Here is an 18,510-nt window from a genome sequence, read left to right as displayed (position 1 = left end):
AATTATATATTAGTCTTGAAAAAGAAGAAAGAGTTCACAGAATACTATGCTGTGCATGTGGTAATATAGGGTGCATTTATAGCATAGAGTATAGTGTGATTTATAGTGAAATTTAGTGCTAGATAAAATGATTTATTTCTTCTATGTTTTGCAATGTAAGTGCACAAAAATATGCATTTATTTGTTTAAACAGTGGAATACTGAGGCAGACACTTTTTGGTAGATGCTGGAGTTAGGAGAGATTGATGTAAAGTGCTTTTTCAGCTTGTAGTACTTCTCAAGGCTTTTCTTACTATCTTCTATAATTAAAGTATTTTTTTCTCTTATTAAAAACTCTAGAATTTTCTCTGAGTCTGCATACTCATAGATCTCTGTGATCTCATCATCAGATATTGCTAATGGATCAATAAGATTATACGTGTATTTGATAAACGTAATATCTCGGGTGGCTTGCGAGCATGCAAATGAAAACCACATGTAAGGAATCAAATTTTTGCTGTATATTCCTGGTGGCCAAGACTTGTTCATTGCGTGGTGAATGCGAGACAAATGGGATATTGAGCCATATTCGAAGATAATATCGAAGATTATTTTGGCGCTTGGGCTACTTCTCAAAAGATCCAGTGTGCGGTAGACGCTATTTGGTATTTTTATAAGAGATGCCAAACAGAGGCTCATGATCTCTGATGAATGCAGATCAATTATATTGTTAAAAGTGCTAAATATGTCTGATTCAGTTGGCTCTGCAAGCGCCCAGTTATCCAAAAAATAGTCAATCCCAGGATAGTACCCTGTGCTGTATCTGTTGTACACAAAATATAGCAGAATCCTTCTTCTTGTTTCTAGCTCATCAAGAGCCATGCTTCCCAGGATATTGTACGTAAAGCGCACCATAGGGTTGTCACTGGGGAGATCTTCGGAAAGAGAGCTAATCAAGAAAGACTTGAAAAGATCTACCTGATTCCTTAGCAGATAAGACAGACCGTGCATGAACACTTGGTTTATGTTCTCATTACTGCCTCTGATGAGCTTCTCTATCTTTTGCATTGAGATGGAAACAGAACGAATCTTGCAGGTTGCTATTTCAATTTCTGCATTGGCCGCATATATAGAAATAGCATATCCTAGGTAGGTGTCCATATTCAGGAACTTCGTTTTTATGTATGCGAGCTTATTCTGCGCAGGAGTAGAAATGTTTATTGAGTTGTGCGCAAAAGAGAGGTAGGATACATCAGGGTCGATGTTAAGAACCATGGTCTTCTGTATATTCCTATCCATGCTCTCTATCTGAATCTTCGCAAATATGTCAGGCTTTCCATTTACTGATTTACCTATTGTAAACAGACTGCTTATTATTTTTACCCTTTTGTTCTTCAGCAAAGGATTAAGAATTATCAATATGCTTCTTTTTATCTCCTCTAGGTTGAGTGCATTTACTTTTTTGTCATAGCATATGCTCTGCAGCGTGGTGTATGCCGTCAGCACATCAGGCTTTTTCTCTGTTAGTGCTAGAACAGCATTAAGAATGCTTAAAAGGCCGCTTACAATTTCATGTTTGGCACCATTTTCTGGGTTTCTGGTCATTCGCACAGGCCTTAGAACTTTGCTCCATTCTTCGTGCATCTTGTGACTGTTTATGTCAGATGGACTGCTAAATTTAGCAAAGAACTTTGCTAGGGAACTAGATATATCTCCCATGTGCTCAGTCGTGTACTTCTTTGTCTCTGGATCATATGCCAGGCAGCAGAAAAGGCCTAGAATGGAAGTTTCCACTGAGCGCATTCTATATATTTCTTGGATTTTGCTAACATCCTCGTTCTCCTGCCTGTTTCTCAGCACTTTCATATATGAAGGCGGGATCTGCCTGGCGGGATAGAAGGGAAAGGCAGTGTTGTCATATATTGTCTTTTTAAGATCACATAGAGACATAATATACTCCATTTCAGCACTAGCATCACTATTCTTCACAAAACACTTATGAAAAACAGCAGTAATAGGATCATTCTCTGGAAGTTCCTTGAAATTCTTTGGCAGGTGACTCATTATTATATAGTAAACAGCCTCTATGAATTCAGCATAGTCTTGCTGATTATCCACAAACTTAAAAATGTATGTCTGTATAAGAAAGCGCATGCCATTGAGGAACCTGCCTTTCAGAAAATCATTGAAGTTGGTTGGATCTGCATATATGCCTCCTTCCTTTAAGGCAGGGCAGTCCTTCCAGTCCCTAAAGAACTCAAAAATATCCGCCACTTCGCTGTGGTATACATCTTCCATGGTACTATTCTTAGCATTTGCATACGAAGTACACATTCGTGTGCTAAAAATAACAGATGTTCTGTCTTGGTTCGTCAGCACAAGATGCTTCTCTTCATTAATTTCTTCAAACGACAGACTAATGTCTATGCCCTCTGAGAGAAGAAGCAGCGATGCCAGAATGTATTTGGCGTTTTGCATGCCCTCTGGAGATATAAGGAACTGGTAGAGTGAGTCTTGTCTCTTTGTTATGATTGATAGATATCCTTGTTCTGAGGGGAACATTTTAATAAGTGTCGTATGGTATTTGCTGAGATACTCGTAGTTGGCTTTCTTGGTGTCTACCGGCACATATGCTTTGTCCTTCTCAGGGCATCTTGTAAAATCGTATTTGTACAGGACAGCACCGCGAGGCAGGTTTTTTTCCAGTTTATAATCTACTTCTATTTCAGGAGAAAAGAATCTCTTACACTGCATATATCCGTTTGCGTCTAAAATATTTGCGCGAAGGGGATTCAAAGGACCATCTGCGCGTATTATATACGCGTTCCTTACACCAATTGGCAAGTTCTGCAAGTATTCCATATCCTTTAGATCAAGCCGCGCAAAGACTGCATGAGCAATCATTAGGTTTATAATCCAGAATAACTTCATCAAACTAAAAAAAATTATTACTGGTTTTTAAGGCATGAATTTCCTATACCGGTCAGAGAATATATTTTACTAAAACCTTTTTAGAAAATAGCCTGAGTGTGTAAATTCTATTGTATTTTAGTGTTAACTATTCTGAGTGTGCAGGAGAAAGACTTTCTATCTTAATGTTTTCACTGAGCATGTATTATATTGCACTACATGAGAGTCTTTTTTCTTTTATAAACAAAAGCTATATGCCAGTATATATGCATACAAAATATGCAAAGAGTTTTTTATAAAAGAGCCCCTTAGTCTACTCTTCTGTAAAAAGAAAAGTGCTCTAAATCTGCACAGCCCAAACAGTTTAACCAGATGTATATTCTAATATATGCAATAGAGAGGCCTCTTTGGGAGTTCTGATTTACAAAACTATTGAAATTAGAATTATTCCTACTGAAAAGCCAAGAATACTACTGTCCTTTAAATATAGCACATCTGTCTAAATATAGCGTGCAATTAAAAGTGAAAATACTTTCATAAGAAGTGCACTGCTTCAGATGGTTTATATTTGTTGGTTCTACTGCCTTGCTGACGTGAAACTCTCTTGCTCAGTCAGCAGTGTAGAAAGTATGAAGTAACTGCTACCTCTTTAAGTTTTGGTGGTGGGCAACACACTACAAGAGATTCTGTATGTTAATGGACCAGGCTTAATGATTGGACCATGTGACCTTATCTGTCACTCCCCCTCTGCCTTCCTGGTAAATTATTGATTGTATGAACAGGATACTGATTTGTATTCCTATACGAGAACTATACATAGATGGCAAGAATTTTCAGCTATATTTGCATGCACAGAAGAATATATAGTTATAGGACCTTAATTAATTACTTTATATAAGTATAATTAGGCCAAAGTGCAAACATATAAATGCATAAAGAACTCTCCTTTACATGCATGTCAGTCTCATTGCATCAACTAGGGCTAGCGCAATCACTCCTTCTTGCTGTGAATATTTTAGCAGGAAGACTGATGATGTGGATTGGATATAAGCTTTACTGTTTGAATTAGCAGAAAGTGCATATGTAAATAAAAGAAATTCTTTCTTGCCACTCTTCTTAGCCAAAGTACAAGCAGCAGACTTGTTTTCTTAAAAGGAGTCTAAATAAAGAAAAAGCTTATAAATAACTCCTTTTAAGAAAGCATATAGGTATATGTCTAGTTAGAAGCCCCTCTAATTTGAGCATAGTTATTCAATCTTAATATACTGCCTTTTTGTGCCAGAATATTCTGGGTTTGACTATTATACTAGATATAAATTATTTCAGGAGTGATAACTAGTGTAAAAGGCTAACATTAAATTTCAAGAGCCTTTTATTGATATAACCTGATCTGGCATAGACACCATGCATGAAATACCTTTGCGGAAAGAACAAAATAAAAAATGACATGAGAAGAAGCAGACTATTTATTTTTGGAACTTGCTTATGTGGATGAGAAGATCAACCACTCGATGGGAGTACCCGCACTCATTGTCATACCACGCAATCAGCTTGACAAACTTGTCAGACAAAAAGATTGACGCAGAGGCATCAAAGATGCTACTTGCACTGTCACCGATAAAGTCACTGCTTACAACAGCATCATCTGTGTAGCTGAGAATGCCCTTTAGACTAGTCTCACTTGCCTGCTTTAGTGCCTGTTTTATCTGCTCAGGTGTAGCACTTGTCTTCAGACGTGCAGTCAGATCAACCACGCTCACATTGGCCACTGGCACTCTGAAAGACATTCCGGTCAGCTTCCCCTTGAGGGATGGAATGACCTGCCCAATCGCCTTTGCAGCTCCGGTTGCTGCAGGAATGATGTTTTGCAGCGCGCCTCTTCCATCTCGGTACTCCTTCATGGACATGCCGTCCACTATTCGCTGAGTTGCTGTCAGGGCATGCACTGTGGACATAAGCCCCTCCTCTATGCCAAAGCACTCCTCAATCACCTTTGCAATTGGAGCAAGACAGTTTGTCGTGCAGCTGGCATTGCTAATTACGCTCTCTCCTTTGTATTCTTTTTCATTTATCCCTATAGCAAACATCGGTGCATCTGGGCTTGGGGCTGTGATGATTACACTTTTTACTCCTGAGTGCAGGTGCTTCTGGCAGTCCTCCACGGTTTTGAATACCCCAGAAGACTCAACCACGTACTCAACACCGTAGTTTCCCCACTCAATTTCAGACGGATCTCTCTTATTTGTCACTTTTATTTCCATGTCAGGCATTCCCTCCTTTCGAATGAGAAGAGAGCAATCTGTGTGCTCCACAGAGAACTCCTTCAAGGTCCCATGGGTGGAGTCCCTGCGGATAAGATACGCCAGATACTTTGCATCAATGAACGGGTCATTAATGCACCCAATTTCTATTCCCCGCTGCAGAGCTATCCTAATGACCATTTTTCCTATTCTTCCTGCTCCATTTATTCCTATTTTCATATTTATTTACCTCTGTAAACAAATATATGGTTGTTTTGAATTCTCTGAAGATCCTTTCTTCTGGGATAAGGCACTCGCTTACAGTGCAGTACAGGCCAAGTGACCAGGTGAGAAAGGCCTTTATCCTTCCTCAGATTCTCTCCGTGCATGTTGAGATATTCCCAATATCTGAAATAAGTGTTTTCTCCATGGCTGAGCCACTCTACTTCATAGATGGCTATCTTATTGCAGAAGATGGCAAGGCATGCATCAAGCCATGCACTGCGCAGGGATTTGTGCTTCCAAACTACTCTAAGATTCTGGCTGCAAATGAAGAGCTTTCCATGCAGAGTATTGTTCAGTGTGTGAATGAAAATATCCATATACTAGTTCAGAGCGCAATTAAGAAGTCTGAGGTGCCTACGTTTAATGTCAAGCATCCTGTGTGCCTGCAGGTAGTGGTGTTTTTCATAAAGATAAACAGGCTGAAAGAGGCGAAGCAGTGCATTCAGGAGAACATGCCCACCACATACTCTCTTACTGCAGTTCTTCCATATGTCATCTATGAAGTGCTTCTGACAGTGCTCGTGAGCCCTACAAGTATAGTTGCAATGGATGGGATTGCATACATCTCCACTGCCCTAGACCGAATGGAAGACAGCGGGGAGGAGGACCGGGCTATAAATGCTGTGCTGGTTGGCCTCAGCCTGTCCAAAGCCAAGCGAACCCCAAGCATTCTCAGCATGTACACACAGGTGCGCTTATCTCCGCATAAGTCCAGCACTTTCTTCTACATGCTGTCTCTGTACCTTGGCCCAGGATATGCCACAAAGTATTCTCTAATGGGCCTTTCTATGGAAAGCATCCAGTGCGGCATGTGTACGCCCAACAAAATAGAAAGCTCTAAAAAAACCCTTCAGTCGATAATCTCGCTTGAGAGTGATCTGGTTCTGGAAAGAACGCCTTACGACCTTGTTCTGGACGAGTATATGCACTGCAAGGGTGCAATGCCTGATCCAGAAATAACAATTGAAACAGGCGTGGGTGAATACACAACGCAGTGTAAAGACACTCTCTCTACTACAGAAACAAAAGCAGTCTACAAAATAGATGAGAGTGCGCATCCCAGAAAAACAGAAACATCAGAAAGCGAAGACAAAGAAGTTCGCGTAGAAGAAGTATATACAGAGGGTGAAATGACTTTTGAGGTGCACCCAAGCGCGGTGCAGATAACAGGAATACTCATCCACAGGCCTCCCTCGGATACACAAGTCATATCAAGCAACCTTCTGTCTACAGCACAGAAGGAGATGCAGATTATGCCGCCTCTAAGCTCTTCTGGGAACAAATACAAGTTCTTTGTAAACACAACATGCACACTGAAGGAAATATATCTGAAGTACAAAGGTAGAACGTACAGCAAGGCAGTCAGCATCGCAGTGGAAGTACTGACTATTCCTATGGACAAGAAAATTGTTGCCCACCGGATATGCATTGTCCCTGGATACACAGCAGCAGAGAGCAAGGAAAAAAAAGTGATAGAAGCCCACATACAGAAGCTCATAAAAACACCTTTTTCTGTTCTTTCTTTCAGCCCCCTAAGAATACGGATTCCCTTCACATATAAAGAGAAAATGCTCTACAGAGAAATGCAGCTCAACTGGGAGTATGTTGAGATGCTAAAAATAACAGAGAAGGAAGAACTTCTTGAGGTGCAGGCGCTTCAAAGAGACATGAGAATACGGTACAAAAATCGCACTGTTTCTATAGATGCACACCAGACGGAAGCTATACCAAAGAACGCAGCCAAAAAGATATTTTGGGAGTTTAATGATCGGAGCAAGAGTGGCGAAATACTCCTATAGCCCAAGTGCAGATTGCTGTAGCTTTCTAGCCAGCTCTCTATAGGTCTTCTGGTCTCTATAGGCTTTGCATCCTCGCTATACCATAAATAAAGATGGATTTAAACTGCTCTAAAATTGATCTTATTGTGTGCAGCACTGCAGTACTTAAAAGGCAAGACTGTGCCAATAGAAGCATCTGATATGTTCTGTTGCTTAAACACACATATATGCATATTCTTATCACTGCTGAATATGTCTCTTGACTACACATTATGCATCTTATTTTAAAAACTGCAGGTGTACAACGTATAATAAGAGAAAATATAAATACTGCCTATAGGCGCCCTTTTGTGTACTGAAGAAAGAATCAAATGTGCATAGAAGGGGCTTATATAAATGCGTTCGTCAAATACTGATTTAATGATTAATATTCTGTATTACTATTCTTCCTCTGGCTGGCGAGAGTTCTCTTCCTCTTCTGCTGCAGTCCATGCCTCTGTAAAGACAGTTACTAGAGGAGGGTCCAGAATCTGTCCTTCAATCTTGCTCATGTCAATATCCATTGCTTTGAAGTTCTCTTCGGTTATGAAGAGAATTCCATCGTGAACACCCTCTGGCTTTATTTCCTCTTTGTTTGCCTCCTCTGCCTCCTCGGCCCCAATTGACACGTCGTCCTCTGGGTTCTCCTGCTCTTGGCTGTCCTCTTCTTTTTCTGCGTTCTCTTCTGTCCCTATGGGCTGCATGGCCTCCTTCTCTACCATCTGCTCTGCCTCTTCTGCACGCGCGCCTTCTGATGAGTACTCCATCTCTTCAAGCTCAAATGCGTCTTCTTGGTACTCTCTTGGTGTTTCGATCAGCTGCACTCCTGGGTAGTCTATCTTTACAAAATACCCTACCCGAACAAACTGATGGCCTTCTTCCGTGTAAAACAGGAAAAGTATCGATGCTAGGCCCAGCAGCTGCTCCCGCGGGATCTTTGACAGATCTGGTATTTCTGTCTCCAGGTCAAACTCAACCATCCCTGCAGGAATGTTTTCCACTGTCTCGCTGCACAGTATCTGGTCGTAGTCTGTGTTAGAGGAGCTAATGGAGTACACCACCTCCACCTTCAGCGCTGCATTTGGCTTTGCTGAGGAGATGCACACAGTTGGTGTCATTTTCTTTTTGAGTATGTCTGTTGGCGTGCCTCCGTTTGCAAATATGTCTATAAAGTTCACCTCAATCATGCAGTCGTAAAATTATTTAAAATAAAATATGCAGGCTCTGTTCCTTGCTGCTTGCTTTTTCTCCATGGCAGGCAGCACAGACACTAAGCAACTTACAGTTTGGCCCGTGCACTAGTCAGCTGGAAATATATTTATTTCTAATAGTATGTTTGAAAACTGACACTTACTTAACCGAAGAGGTCCATGTCTCCTGAGCTTTCTTCCTCGCTCTCTTCCTCAACTACCTTAGTCTCAGCAGCTGCTGCGGATGATGCAGAAGATGCGGCAACTGGTGCAGCGGACTGGAGCATAGAAGCACCCTTTGCAATCAGCTCGTCAGAGTTCTTGCCCTCAAATGCCTTGAGAAGTGCGTTGACTTTCTCTGCAACGGCCTTTCCTCCTGCGACTTCAATGACCTTTTCAATTTCGGAAGCTTCTGGCTTTCTTGAGCTTGCGAGTTCTATTAATCTGTATGCTAATAAACAATCCATAATACAGGGGGACAAATAAAAATAATTTTTACCATTCTGAATGCTCAACGGCGGCCTGCTAGACAGATGCAAGAAAGCAGCGTGCTTCCAGAATGTGTCTCCATTGCGCATTGCATGCTGGGCGCACACAAAAGGTGGAAGAAAAAGAGTATGCTCTGCCAAAGTCTTGTAAAATGATTTTTATTTAACTAATTTGTTCTTATCCTGTATATTTTGTTAACTAAAAGCTCTTTATGGACAAGCGAGTTCTTCTGAGCCAGAGCACAACCAACCAAAACAGCAATCTCCTGCTCTGTCATGTTTTTAATTACATCTTTGTACTCAACAGAGATGTTATTAAGATGTGTAATGGTGGGCGCAGTGTGCTTTATAAAAAACGCGCAGAACTGTATCTTGTCTTCAACCTCAGAGTACCGGACTGGCGGCTTGCAGTCCGTGCTAGCTGATAGATCAACCTCTACTCCACACGGCGTGCTGTATGTCTCTTCATGCGGTATGCTTATAACTTCCCTTACAGCAGCACGTACGGACTCATCTGGAGTGGACTCCTTTCCCTCCACACACTTGTCAAATATCTCTATCTCAGGAACATCTCCATTCATAATCTCGTACAGAAAGACTGCATTTCGCAAGTTTAGCGTGTACAAAAGACATGTTCCTAGCTTTCTGTCTGCACCAAGGCGTATGTACAGATGCGGTACAACGTCCTGCAGCTTCTCCCAAATGGCGTCTTTCAGATTGTATGCTGTGAGCAGAAGCTGGATAAAGGAGTGGGTGTGCATTTTGTTTCTTTTCAGAAGACGTATGAGAATATTTGAGAAATATGTTATCTCTTCCTTTTTGTACAGTATGCCCAGCAAGAGACCTCCTAGCGCATCTCCAAAGGCCACACTCTCCAGGTCAATCAGCGCATTTATTTCGCCCAGCGTATAATATATATTTCCGTTGTACGCCATGATGATCTTGTATGCAGTGAAGGCGTCTCGAACTGACTGTATTATGTTTCTTGCCCGAAGGTCAGTGAGTATTAGGTACATCTCCTTCAGCTTTTCAAAGCCCTCTGGCAGAGTTATCTGCACGTCAACTGTGAAGTCGTTACATACGTCTTCCTCTGATGGCTCTGTTGTGAGGGAAAGAAGAATATTATAGCGCTCTTCGTCGCCTGCAGCTTCTTTTAGAATTTTTTGGATAAGCGCGGTGTTCCACCGCCTCTCTAGATACACACATGCATTTGTGATAAGAAAGTAGTCTTTTGATGCATACTTGAGCATTTCAACCTCCAGCTCCACAATTCTCTCTTTTGTATATCTCTGCAGCAGCTCTTCGCAGATGTGGTTTGCAAATGAATGCTTCTGCGGCATGTTTGTGACCAGAATGATCAGCTCCTGTTTCCTCTGCTCAAATACTGGAAGAAGATTTTCAACGTACTCGCTCAGAACTGGTTCTTGGAGGCCAAGAATTTTTTCATTCATTTGTAAAAAAAATTACTTGGGCTTTATGGACCTAAAGATCTTGGCCTTTTGCATTTGGGGAACTATTAAGGCTAAAAACTTTTTATGTTTATGAGGAAGCTTGCACTTAACAACCACAATGAAATTGATATTCTTGGGCTGGGCACGTACGAAACAAAGTGCGAAGAGGCAGATGTAGCCATAAGCACCGCAATGAAGGAGGGCTACAGACTGTACGACACTGCGCAGGTGTACAAGAATGAAAAACAGGTCAGCGAGGCCATTAAGCAGACAGGTATAGCTCGGGGGGATGTTTTCATAACCACAAAGGTGAGCACCTCAAACCAGGGATATGCAGAGGCAATGGCCTCTGTGCGAGAAAGCCTTAAGGTTATGGACCTTGAGTACCTGGACCTGGTTCTAATCCACTGGCCAGGCGCAAAGGGAATTGACCTGCAGAGCCCGCAGAACAAGAGTCTGCGGCATGGCTCGTACAAAGCTCTGCTCGAGCTGCAGGATGAAGGGGTAGTCCGCAATATTGGGGTCAGTAACTTTATGTGCACACACCTAAGAGACCTGTTTGAGGAGTTTGACAAGAAGCCGCAGGTAAATCAGATCGAGCTGTCTCCTCTGTGCTACCCAAAGGATGTGGTTGCATTCTGCCAGGAAAACAATGTAGTTGTTCAGTCGTACTCCACTCTAGGCAGAGGATATCTTCTCTCTGAGGAGTACCTGCAGAAATACCCGCAGCTGAAGAAGATGAAGGAAAAGGGCTCTCTTGCAAACCAGATACTCAAGTGGTCAATGAACAAGGACTGCTGTGTAATCCCAAAGAGCGTCCATCCAGAGCGGATCATTGAGAACTTTAAGGCCCTGGATCAGGAGCTGGACCCAGAAGATGAGGAGTACCTCAATAACTTCCCATTGGAGCACAGAACATGCTGGGATCCGCACACAATTGCATAGATATGCACATGCATACTCTGTGCTGGCCCTGTGCTCTACTCCTTTGCTAAACAAATAAAATCTGTTTGTAGCACACTATTTATACTTCTTCAATATATTTTAAATGACTGCTCTATAGTACTTTTGCTGGCTTCAAAATATTTAGGAACCAAAGCTCTTCAAAAAAATAGTCACTGCAAAAACACTGGAGACTTTAAATTTCAAATAAGAAAAATGCACAAACACACAAGAAACAGAAGAAGGTCTTCTAAAATGGATGGCTTCAACTTGGAATGCATAATTAGAAAGTAAACGATAAATATATATTTATTGTGCTCTTATCATCTGTTTATTGAATAAAATGGTTACTTTGCTGGTTTATATAGCAGTACAAGGAAACTTGTGTGAATACTGATAGAGACCATATCTCTAAGCAAAATGTACAGCAAGGCTCCATAAAAATGCACACTGCATAAGCCAGATATACATCCTGCCGTATAGTTAGAGCTAGTTTGAAGAGTCTTGCACAAGCTGTTGCTTCAGTGTTTCGGGTTATATCATATCGTGCTAAACATGAAAAAAGCAAGGCCTTCCTGCCATAACGTCTTATTCACTATAGCTCGTATATGAAAGAGGTTCTCAGACACATATAGAATAGGGCAGTGAACACTTTGTTGCCTGCGCCTTATAAAGCACAGCAAGCTATATAATATTTGGCTGGTTCTGTATTGTGCTAGTAAACGTGTCTTCCCAGTTCTCGCACTTTTCCTCAACTTTCTGCTTCTTTGGGGTTTTTGCTCTCGCTTTTGGTTTTACTTGAGCTTCCTCCTCTTCGTACGTCTCTGTGTAGTTTGAGGCATGCGATCCCATTCGGCTGAGGATGTTGTTGCACTCCTCAATTGACACTTCCGGTCTTCTTGTTCTCTTGACTCTTTTCTCTTTTGTAAAAAGCTTGGAAAGAGCAGAGAAGGACCCGCCGCTCTGCTTGTTCACCTGCTCAATAAGAGAGGCAAAGCAGTCTTTTTTGAGCGACTCAGCAGGAGCATCGCTCTTTTCTGCAGGACAGCTCTGAGCAGAGATCCCAAGTGGGTGCTCCTCATCAAGCGAAAAGTGGCTCTCGCCATCAGATGCGTCCATCATGTCGCTGTCTGAGTCTTCTTCTGGGCCCTCGCGCAGACCCAGAGCAAGCTCAAAGAAGTCATCTTCCAAATCGTTCTTGTGTATCTTTCTGTTGAGGTTGGCGAATATCTCTTTCTCCTCCTCGGTTCTTGGAACAAGCGACGGAGTCTTGGTAAAGACCATGCCAGAGTACTTTTTTTCCATAAAAATTTGTGAGAATCCACTGCAATAAATAGCAGAATAACTGCAAATGCACACATGCATAGAAAAGGCAGAATTAGTGCAAAAAGACATAGGAAAAGATTCTTAAAGAACTAAACCAAGCGCATGTAGCATTGAACATTTATTATTTATATCTCTTTGAGCAGATATATATTGAAGGCCTGTGCATCTTGAGGCACATGCTGTCTATATGGGAAAAAGAACTTTCTCCTTCAGAACGCGCAGGCCCACGGACTGCCACTCTTTATCTGTGAGCCAGAGGTCCTTGGATGGCTCGATATTCACCAGAGCAAAGACTCCATTCCATGCAGTTTGTGCCTTCTTTGAGTCATGTATGCATATGACAGATGATGAGGCTGCATCTTCAATGATTGGAGGCAGCATTGCAGAGTTGTTCTTTGCGCATTGCTCAAACCCTCGGGTGGTCTCTTCGCTTTCCTCTGGTAGTGTGCTCTCTGATGGCCCTGCTTCTGCTGTATCTGGCACTGTATCTAGTGCTGTGTCTGGCGCAGTATCTGCTGCTGTATTTAGTACTGTTTCTGGCTCTGGAACATCCTGCTCAGTTATAAAAATAACAGTTGATCTAATCTTGGCAACTCTTTCTGCAGGAGAAAGCTTCTGAAGCATGCTTTTCCCCACTGCAACCACGTCAGTTGGGGCCTCTTCCTCGGGCTGTGCGGGTTCTTCCTTGGGCCGGCACTTGTGCAGAAGAGTATCGCTGTGTCTTTGGTTGGCATAGATATCTATCATGTGCTTGTTAAGGAAATGCATGCTGAACTCTGATATCTCAAAGGCCGCGCTGCACATAAAGCAAACCATCTCCTCTACACTCTTGGCAGGCTCTTCCTTTCTCAGAAACTCCTCAACAACATCGCTTCCGTACAGAGTGGTGCTGCCCGGCCTGCCTTCTGTAAAGGTGTCAAAGATGCAGTTGTCTTCGATGAGAGAGACCGTTTTGTCTGCCTCAATGTAAACCACAGCATTTGAAAGCCCCATCCCCAAGCACACGCTGAGGGACAGTGGAAGGAGAAGAACTCCCTTGAACCTAGAGTGGTTCAGAATGGAGTCTACCATGTTTAGAATGCTCACCCGGTTCAGACCATCTGGATATACAAGGCCAATGAAAATCTCGCCTGCATGCACCTCTTCCATGCCAGGCAGAGAGTACTCTATCTCCTTGATGGTCTTGAGCAGGTTAGACAGAGAGACCTTCTTTGTCTGCAGATTGTCTTTTCTTTCCCCAATTAGACACTCTATTTCCGGAGAGGCACTGTTGTGCTTGTAGGTGTAGTCTCCTGTGACGCTCTCATACTTTGATATGACTACAATGTACGTCCTGTCTGTCTCTTTTCTGTATCCAGCGTATCGGTGCTGGCTGTCCACGCAGTACGAGTTGTCATTTTTCATGAAGTAGCTATGTATGTTCTTATTTGCTGTTTGGATCCCGTCTATTGGGTATATCGAGGAGAAAGAGGGGGTGTGTTCCATGCACAGCGCAAAAAAAATAATTATAAATAGAACCCTCTCCAGAAGATGCCACACGCATTAAAAAGACACGCCACTGCAGAAATATGCAGAGTGGCTGTTTTCTGCAAAGAAAGCATCTCTCTGAAAGAGTATACAGAGCAGGAAGCATGTATAAAACTAGATGATCTGCGCAAAAATATTTTGTATGGACTATTCGCACTGCAGAGACATACTAGACGAGGATAGCGAGGACGGCCAGCACCCAAATATAGACAGCCGCACATTTCAGAAGTGGAAGAGAGAGAAGAAGGAAAGCGTGAAGGAGGAGCTGCGGTGCAGGCTGCAGGAATTAAAAGTCAACGGAAAAGAACTGTCACCAGAGGAGGTGCAGACAATCAATCATCTGCTCCGAGAAAAAATAATAGAGAAGCAGACATATACACAGATGGCGTCTGCTTCCTCTTTATTTGAGATCGCCATGGTGGAGACAGAAGTACCAGAAATTCTGCATCTCTTCAATGTGATTTGCGAGTCAACTAATACGATGGAGTACATAAAGGCGCTTGAGTCTGCAATAGAGACACAGCCTGCAGATGAAGTTGAGGAGTACCTTTTGCACTGCATAAAATACAATGTGGAAGAGAAATACTTTGAGGCAACCCAGAGAATAGCCCAGTGCGTGATAGCGCTGGAGTACATTAGAGTAAACAAAGGGTGCGTAAATACCCGGGTCCTTGAGGCAATTCAAAGAGAAGGCGCACTGTACTACAACAGAGTCCTGGAGGCATACAAAGAAAAAGAACCCGAAAACCAGAGCCCATAGGGAAAATGCAAAAATTACATTATGGCCCATAGTGTGCGCTGTCTCTTAAAGAATTAGAAGAGCAGGATAATTGCGAGATGGTCTGTAAGGGGCACACCTATGAGGTCCTATGGTGTAGCGGTAGCACCCGGGACTTTGAATCCCGTAACCCGAGTTCGATTCTCGGTAGGACCATCATTTTGCTAGTAGAACATCTGCCGGATAGGAAGACCAAAGATCCCTCGCAGAAGATTCTTTTGCCGCGGTGTCAGTGCTCTGTCTGCAGGCGCAACCACAAGCACTTCATCTGCACGGCCAAGTGTGCTCCGTATATCAATATTGATGAAAAGAGACTTTCTTAAATATATGTGCAGCTTGCCTGCGTGCAGGTGCACATGTGCAGGAGAAAACTCTTCAATGAACAGCAGCTCAAGTATGTGCGTGTAGTACTTGCTTTGTGCTGGCTTGGCAAACTTCTTTACTTCCACATTGTTGCATATAAAGTACTTGAGATAGCACATGTCGTGCCGGATGAGAGGGAGCAGGTGAAAGCGCAGCTTGTTGAGGTGGAGAAGCATTCTTTTCTCCAGCTTGGCATACTCCTGTATTTCATACTTTAGCTGCCCGCTGTGCTTTGAGAGCATCTTGTATGTTTTGCTGCGGTACACATTTATGTGCATGTCGTATACAGACCGGTATTCCATCATCTGTAGAATTTCATCTTTTATTTTGTTACCCAGAGGCAATGTATTGATCGCGTATATTTTCCACTGCTCCAAGAGCTTCCATTGGTCGATTGCGAAGAGATACTCAGAGATAACTCGCATAGAAGATCAGGAGTTTGCGTATTTAAAGAATGGAGATTATTTAATTGGCCATCAAAGAGAGACATCCATGGTACTAATATATAAGAGAGTGCCATGCAAAGGCCTGCCAAACCTATCCTTGCAACCGATCATGCACCATATTCTGGTTTGCACGCGGGCATCTACAAGTTTATTGCCTATACACAGTGCTGCAGCTTGTGTGGCTTGTAGCCATAGCTCTAGGGCTGCCATTGAATAAAGGCAATTTATTTTGATTGAGCCCTGTGATCATTTAAAAGTAATCCATTTTGCTAGTCTTTAGTGTCTGCATATTCAGTACAAAAGCATTCTTGCTGTTTTTCTATAAATAGAATTTCAAGTAAAAAGAGGCTGCAGTATATTGCATGCATCTTAGGAATATTCGCATGGAGTCAATTCTTCTTTGTGTATTCTGACTATTTATATTTTTCTGGCTAGCCTAGGCTGTCTTATTTAAAGAAAGAAAACAAGAAAATGAAAGACAAACTTGCTCTGCTGCAGGCACATTATGAAGCCCTGCAAGATAAGGAAAAGAATCCATATAAATATTGCATAATTTATATTTTTTATTATGGACCAAAACAAGCAAGACGCCCTTTTGAAGTACCAGAAAATAGTCACTGAGCATGCGGAGGTGATGGAAACCATGCGCAACATAAACGAGTCGATAAAGAACCAGACTTTGGAGTTTGAAAAAACAGAGAGAGATATCAATGCCCTGCAGAGCATAGGGCAGATGGTGGGTGAAGTGCTGAAGCAGTTGGACGAGGACAGATTCATAGTCAAGACGTCGCAAGGACCCAGATACATTGTGGGCGCAAGAAAAAGCATTCCCAGAAACCTTCTGGTTCTTGGAGCCCGTGTGGCCCTGGACATAACCACGCTCACCATAATGAGGCATCTTCCAAGAGAGGTGGACCCAACTGTCCATGCCATGTCCATTGAGAAGCCGGGTGACATTTCCTTTGAGAGCATAGGAGGGCTTGCCGAGCAGGTAAGAGAGATTCGGGAGGTGATTGAGCTTCCAATAAAGAACCCAGAAATATTCAGCAGAGTGGGAGTGTCAGCACCAAAGGGAGTGCTTTTGTATGGACCGCCTGGAACAGGAAAGACGCTTCTTGCACGTGCAGTGGCTGCAACGCTAGACTCAAACTTCCTGAAAGTAGTGAGCTCTGCCATCATTGAGAAGTACATTGGAGAGAGCAGTAGGATGATTAGAGAGATGTTTACATATGCAAAGGAGAACCAGCCATGTGTTATCTTCCTGGATGAGATCGATGCAATTGGAGGGAAGCGGTCTTCAGAGAGCACGTCATCTGACAGGGAGGTGCAGCGCACGCTTATGGAGCTGCTGAACCAAATGGATGGGTTTGAAGAGCTAGGCCGAGTTAAGGTTATTATGGCCACAAATAGGCCAGACATTCTAGACCCAGCACTGCTGCGCCCGGGAAGACTGGACAGAAAGATTGAAATACCACTTCCCACAAGCCAGGGCAGGCTGGAAATTCTCAAAATACACTCAGCTAAAATGGAGAAGAAGGGAGATATAGATTACAACACTATTGTCAAGATGTCGCACGGGTTCAACGGGGCAGACATCCGGAATATCTGCAGCGAGGCAGGTATGCTTGCAATTCGAGATGACAGAGACTTCATTGTTCAGGAAGATCTTACACGGAGTGTCCGAAAGATAGCAGACCAGAAAAAGCTGGAGGGGCGTATGGACTACAAGAAGGTATGAAGTATAAACTAAATGTATGTTGTAATATTCTTATTTATCTTCTATATACTTCTTTTCAGCATTTTATTCGCATATTAAAAAAGGCTTCTATAAACCATAAATGCAGATGGCAAAGGCCAAAAGAAGTTTCAGCAATAATGAACGTGCACAGCGCAGGTGTGTGCTCTAGTTGTTGGGCAAACACCACAGCCTGCTTGCATAATATACTCTGCTTGCAATGATGCATGCTGCTTGGATAAAAAGAGTGATATTCTTCTGATTGGTCCATGCGCCTAAGCCAACGCACCAATAGAAGAAAGCAAAGTAAAGTAAATAGAGGAAGGAGTAGATATTCCAGAATGGCAGATAAAAAAGAAGAAGTTCTACGCAACGAGATAGTGCACAACACGCTATCTAAGCTGCAAATAACAGATGCACCAAACAGCAATCAGATAATATATGTGGTGAAGCGAGCTAATCTATCAAGCACAGTTGTGCTCGCAGCAGTCTCTCTTCTTTTCACTGCCAGAGAGAGACTGGGCGCATATGTGCAGCAAGCCCAGCGCAACCCAAAGGCATGCAAAGACAAAGGCGCATCTTTGGAGGTTGCCTCACTGCTTTATAACAGCACATATATTCTCTTTTCGGTGTGCTTGGTGGTCACTTCTAAATATCTCATAGACAGATCGTACATTAACAGAACATGGGCCAACATACTGATGATAAACAAGCGCGCACTAAACGAATACGAAATGTGTCTTCTTGAGGTGCTTGACTACAGGATCAATGTGTCAATGGTTAGCATGAACAGCATAATAGAAAAAATAGAAGAAACAGACCAGGGAAAAAAGGAAAAAAGAGAGAACAAGTTCTTTAGAAACATTAAAAGAATCATGTCGTGTCTTTTCAAGAATATCAGATAAAGGTGTTTACAGCAGGTAATTAATAAATAAATATGTTTTCAGAGTAACTATGACTTCAAATCCTACTTAGGTCGAGTTGAATTTCTCATCATTAAACATGGGGTATAAAATATTAAAAAATATAAATT

General features: G+C 42.5%; 13 protein-coding genes and 1 non-coding gene across 14 annotated transcripts; 6 read left to right on the top strand and 8 right to left on the bottom strand.

Moving 5' to 3' along the window:
- Positions 1-177: 177 nt before the first annotated feature.
- On the bottom strand, positions 178-2,910 carry NESG_00077 (uncharacterized protein; the record flags this gene model as incomplete). The annotated part of the gene is made up of 1 exon (XM_053047736.1): positions 178-2,910. One exon carries the CDS (start codon positions 2,908-2,910, stop codon positions 178-180), a length of 2,733 nt encoding a protein of 910 aa, XP_052905561.1.
- A 1,445-nt stretch (positions 2,911-4,355) lies between these two features.
- Positions 4,356-5,369, bottom strand: NESG_00076 (uncharacterized protein; the record flags this gene model as incomplete). The annotated part of the gene is made up of 1 exon (XM_053047735.1): positions 4,356-5,369. One exon carries the CDS (start codon positions 5,367-5,369, stop codon positions 4,356-4,358), a length of 1,014 nt encoding a protein of 337 aa, XP_052905560.1.
- A 26-nt stretch (positions 5,370-5,395) lies between these two features.
- NESG_00075 (uncharacterized protein) lies at positions 5,396-7,213 on the top strand (the record flags this gene model as incomplete). The annotated part of the gene is made up of 1 exon (XM_053047734.1): positions 5,396-7,213. The coding sequence occupies one exon, from the start codon at positions 5,396-5,398 to the stop codon at positions 7,211-7,213; it is 1,818 nt and encodes a 605-aa protein (XP_052905559.1).
- A 419-nt stretch (positions 7,214-7,632) lies between these two features.
- Positions 7,633-8,418, bottom strand: NESG_00074 (uncharacterized protein; the record flags this gene model as incomplete). The annotated part of the gene is made up of 1 exon (XM_053047733.1): positions 7,633-8,418. The coding sequence occupies one exon, from the start codon at positions 8,416-8,418 to the stop codon at positions 7,633-7,635; it is 786 nt and encodes a 261-aa protein (XP_052905558.1).
- A 167-nt stretch (positions 8,419-8,585) lies between these two features.
- Positions 8,586-8,888, bottom strand: NESG_00073 (uncharacterized protein; the record flags this gene model as incomplete). The annotated part of the gene is made up of 1 exon (XM_053047732.1): positions 8,586-8,888. One exon carries the CDS (start codon positions 8,886-8,888, stop codon positions 8,586-8,588), a length of 303 nt encoding a protein of 100 aa, XP_052905557.1.
- A 188-nt stretch (positions 8,889-9,076) lies between these two features.
- On the bottom strand, positions 9,077-10,360 carry NESG_00072 (uncharacterized protein; the record flags this gene model as incomplete). The annotated part of the gene is made up of 1 exon (XM_053047731.1): positions 9,077-10,360. One exon carries the CDS (start codon positions 10,358-10,360, stop codon positions 9,077-9,079), a length of 1,284 nt encoding a protein of 427 aa, XP_052905556.1.
- A 90-nt stretch (positions 10,361-10,450) lies between these two features.
- NESG_00071 (uncharacterized protein) lies at positions 10,451-11,305 on the top strand (the record flags this gene model as incomplete). Its single annotated transcript, XM_053047730.1, has 1 exon — positions 10,451-11,305. The coding sequence occupies one exon, from the start codon at positions 10,451-10,453 to the stop codon at positions 11,303-11,305; it is 855 nt and encodes a 284-aa protein (XP_052905555.1).
- Positions 11,306-11,986: 681 nt separating this feature from the next.
- On the bottom strand, positions 11,987-12,607 carry NESG_00070 (uncharacterized protein; the record flags this gene model as incomplete). The annotated part of the gene is made up of 1 exon (XM_053047729.1): positions 11,987-12,607. The coding sequence occupies one exon, from the start codon at positions 12,605-12,607 to the stop codon at positions 11,987-11,989; it is 621 nt and encodes a 206-aa protein (XP_052905554.1).
- A 204-nt stretch (positions 12,608-12,811) lies between these two features.
- NESG_00069 (uncharacterized protein) lies at positions 12,812-14,113 on the bottom strand (the record flags this gene model as incomplete). The annotated part of the gene is made up of 1 exon (XM_053047728.1): positions 12,812-14,113. The coding sequence occupies one exon, from the start codon at positions 14,111-14,113 to the stop codon at positions 12,812-12,814; it is 1,302 nt and encodes a 433-aa protein (XP_052905553.1).
- A 184-nt stretch (positions 14,114-14,297) lies between these two features.
- On the top strand, positions 14,298-14,915 carry NESG_00068 (uncharacterized protein; the record flags this gene model as incomplete). Its single annotated transcript, XM_053047727.1, has 1 exon — positions 14,298-14,915. One exon carries the CDS (start codon positions 14,298-14,300, stop codon positions 14,913-14,915), a length of 618 nt encoding a protein of 205 aa, XP_052905552.1.
- A 103-nt stretch (positions 14,916-15,018) lies between these two features.
- On the top strand, positions 15,019-15,089 carry NESG_00067. The gene has a single exon. It is a non-coding gene; the product is annotated as a tRNA-Gln (tRNA).
- An 8-nt stretch (positions 15,090-15,097) lies between these two features.
- NESG_00066 (uncharacterized protein) lies at positions 15,098-15,721 on the bottom strand (the record flags this gene model as incomplete). The annotated part of the gene is made up of 1 exon (XM_053047726.1): positions 15,098-15,721. The coding sequence occupies one exon, from the start codon at positions 15,719-15,721 to the stop codon at positions 15,098-15,100; it is 624 nt and encodes a 207-aa protein (XP_052905551.1).
- Positions 15,722-16,310: 589 nt separating this feature from the next.
- NESG_00065 (26S protease regulatory subunit 10B) lies at positions 16,311-17,480 on the top strand (the record flags this gene model as incomplete). Its single annotated transcript, XM_053047725.1, has 1 exon — positions 16,311-17,480. One exon carries the CDS (start codon positions 16,311-16,313, stop codon positions 17,478-17,480), a length of 1,170 nt encoding a protein of 389 aa, XP_052905550.1.
- Positions 17,481-17,746: 266 nt separating this feature from the next.
- Positions 17,747-18,382, top strand: NESG_00064 (uncharacterized protein; the record flags this gene model as incomplete). The annotated part of the gene is made up of 1 exon (XM_053047724.1): positions 17,747-18,382. One exon carries the CDS (start codon positions 17,747-17,749, stop codon positions 18,380-18,382), a length of 636 nt encoding a protein of 211 aa, XP_052905549.1.
- Positions 18,383-18,510: the final 128 nt, after the last annotated feature.

The sequence above is a fragment of the Nematocida ausubeli genome (genome assembly GCF_000738915.1).
Source record: "Nematocida ausubeli strain ERTm6 chromosome Unknown supercont2.1, whole genome shotgun sequence".
NCBI classification, from domain to species: Eukaryota; Fungi; Microsporidia; genus Nematocida; species Nematocida ausubeli.
The sequence above is the reverse complement of the archived record's forward strand: the minus strand, read 5'-3'. Positions and strand labels throughout refer to the sequence as shown.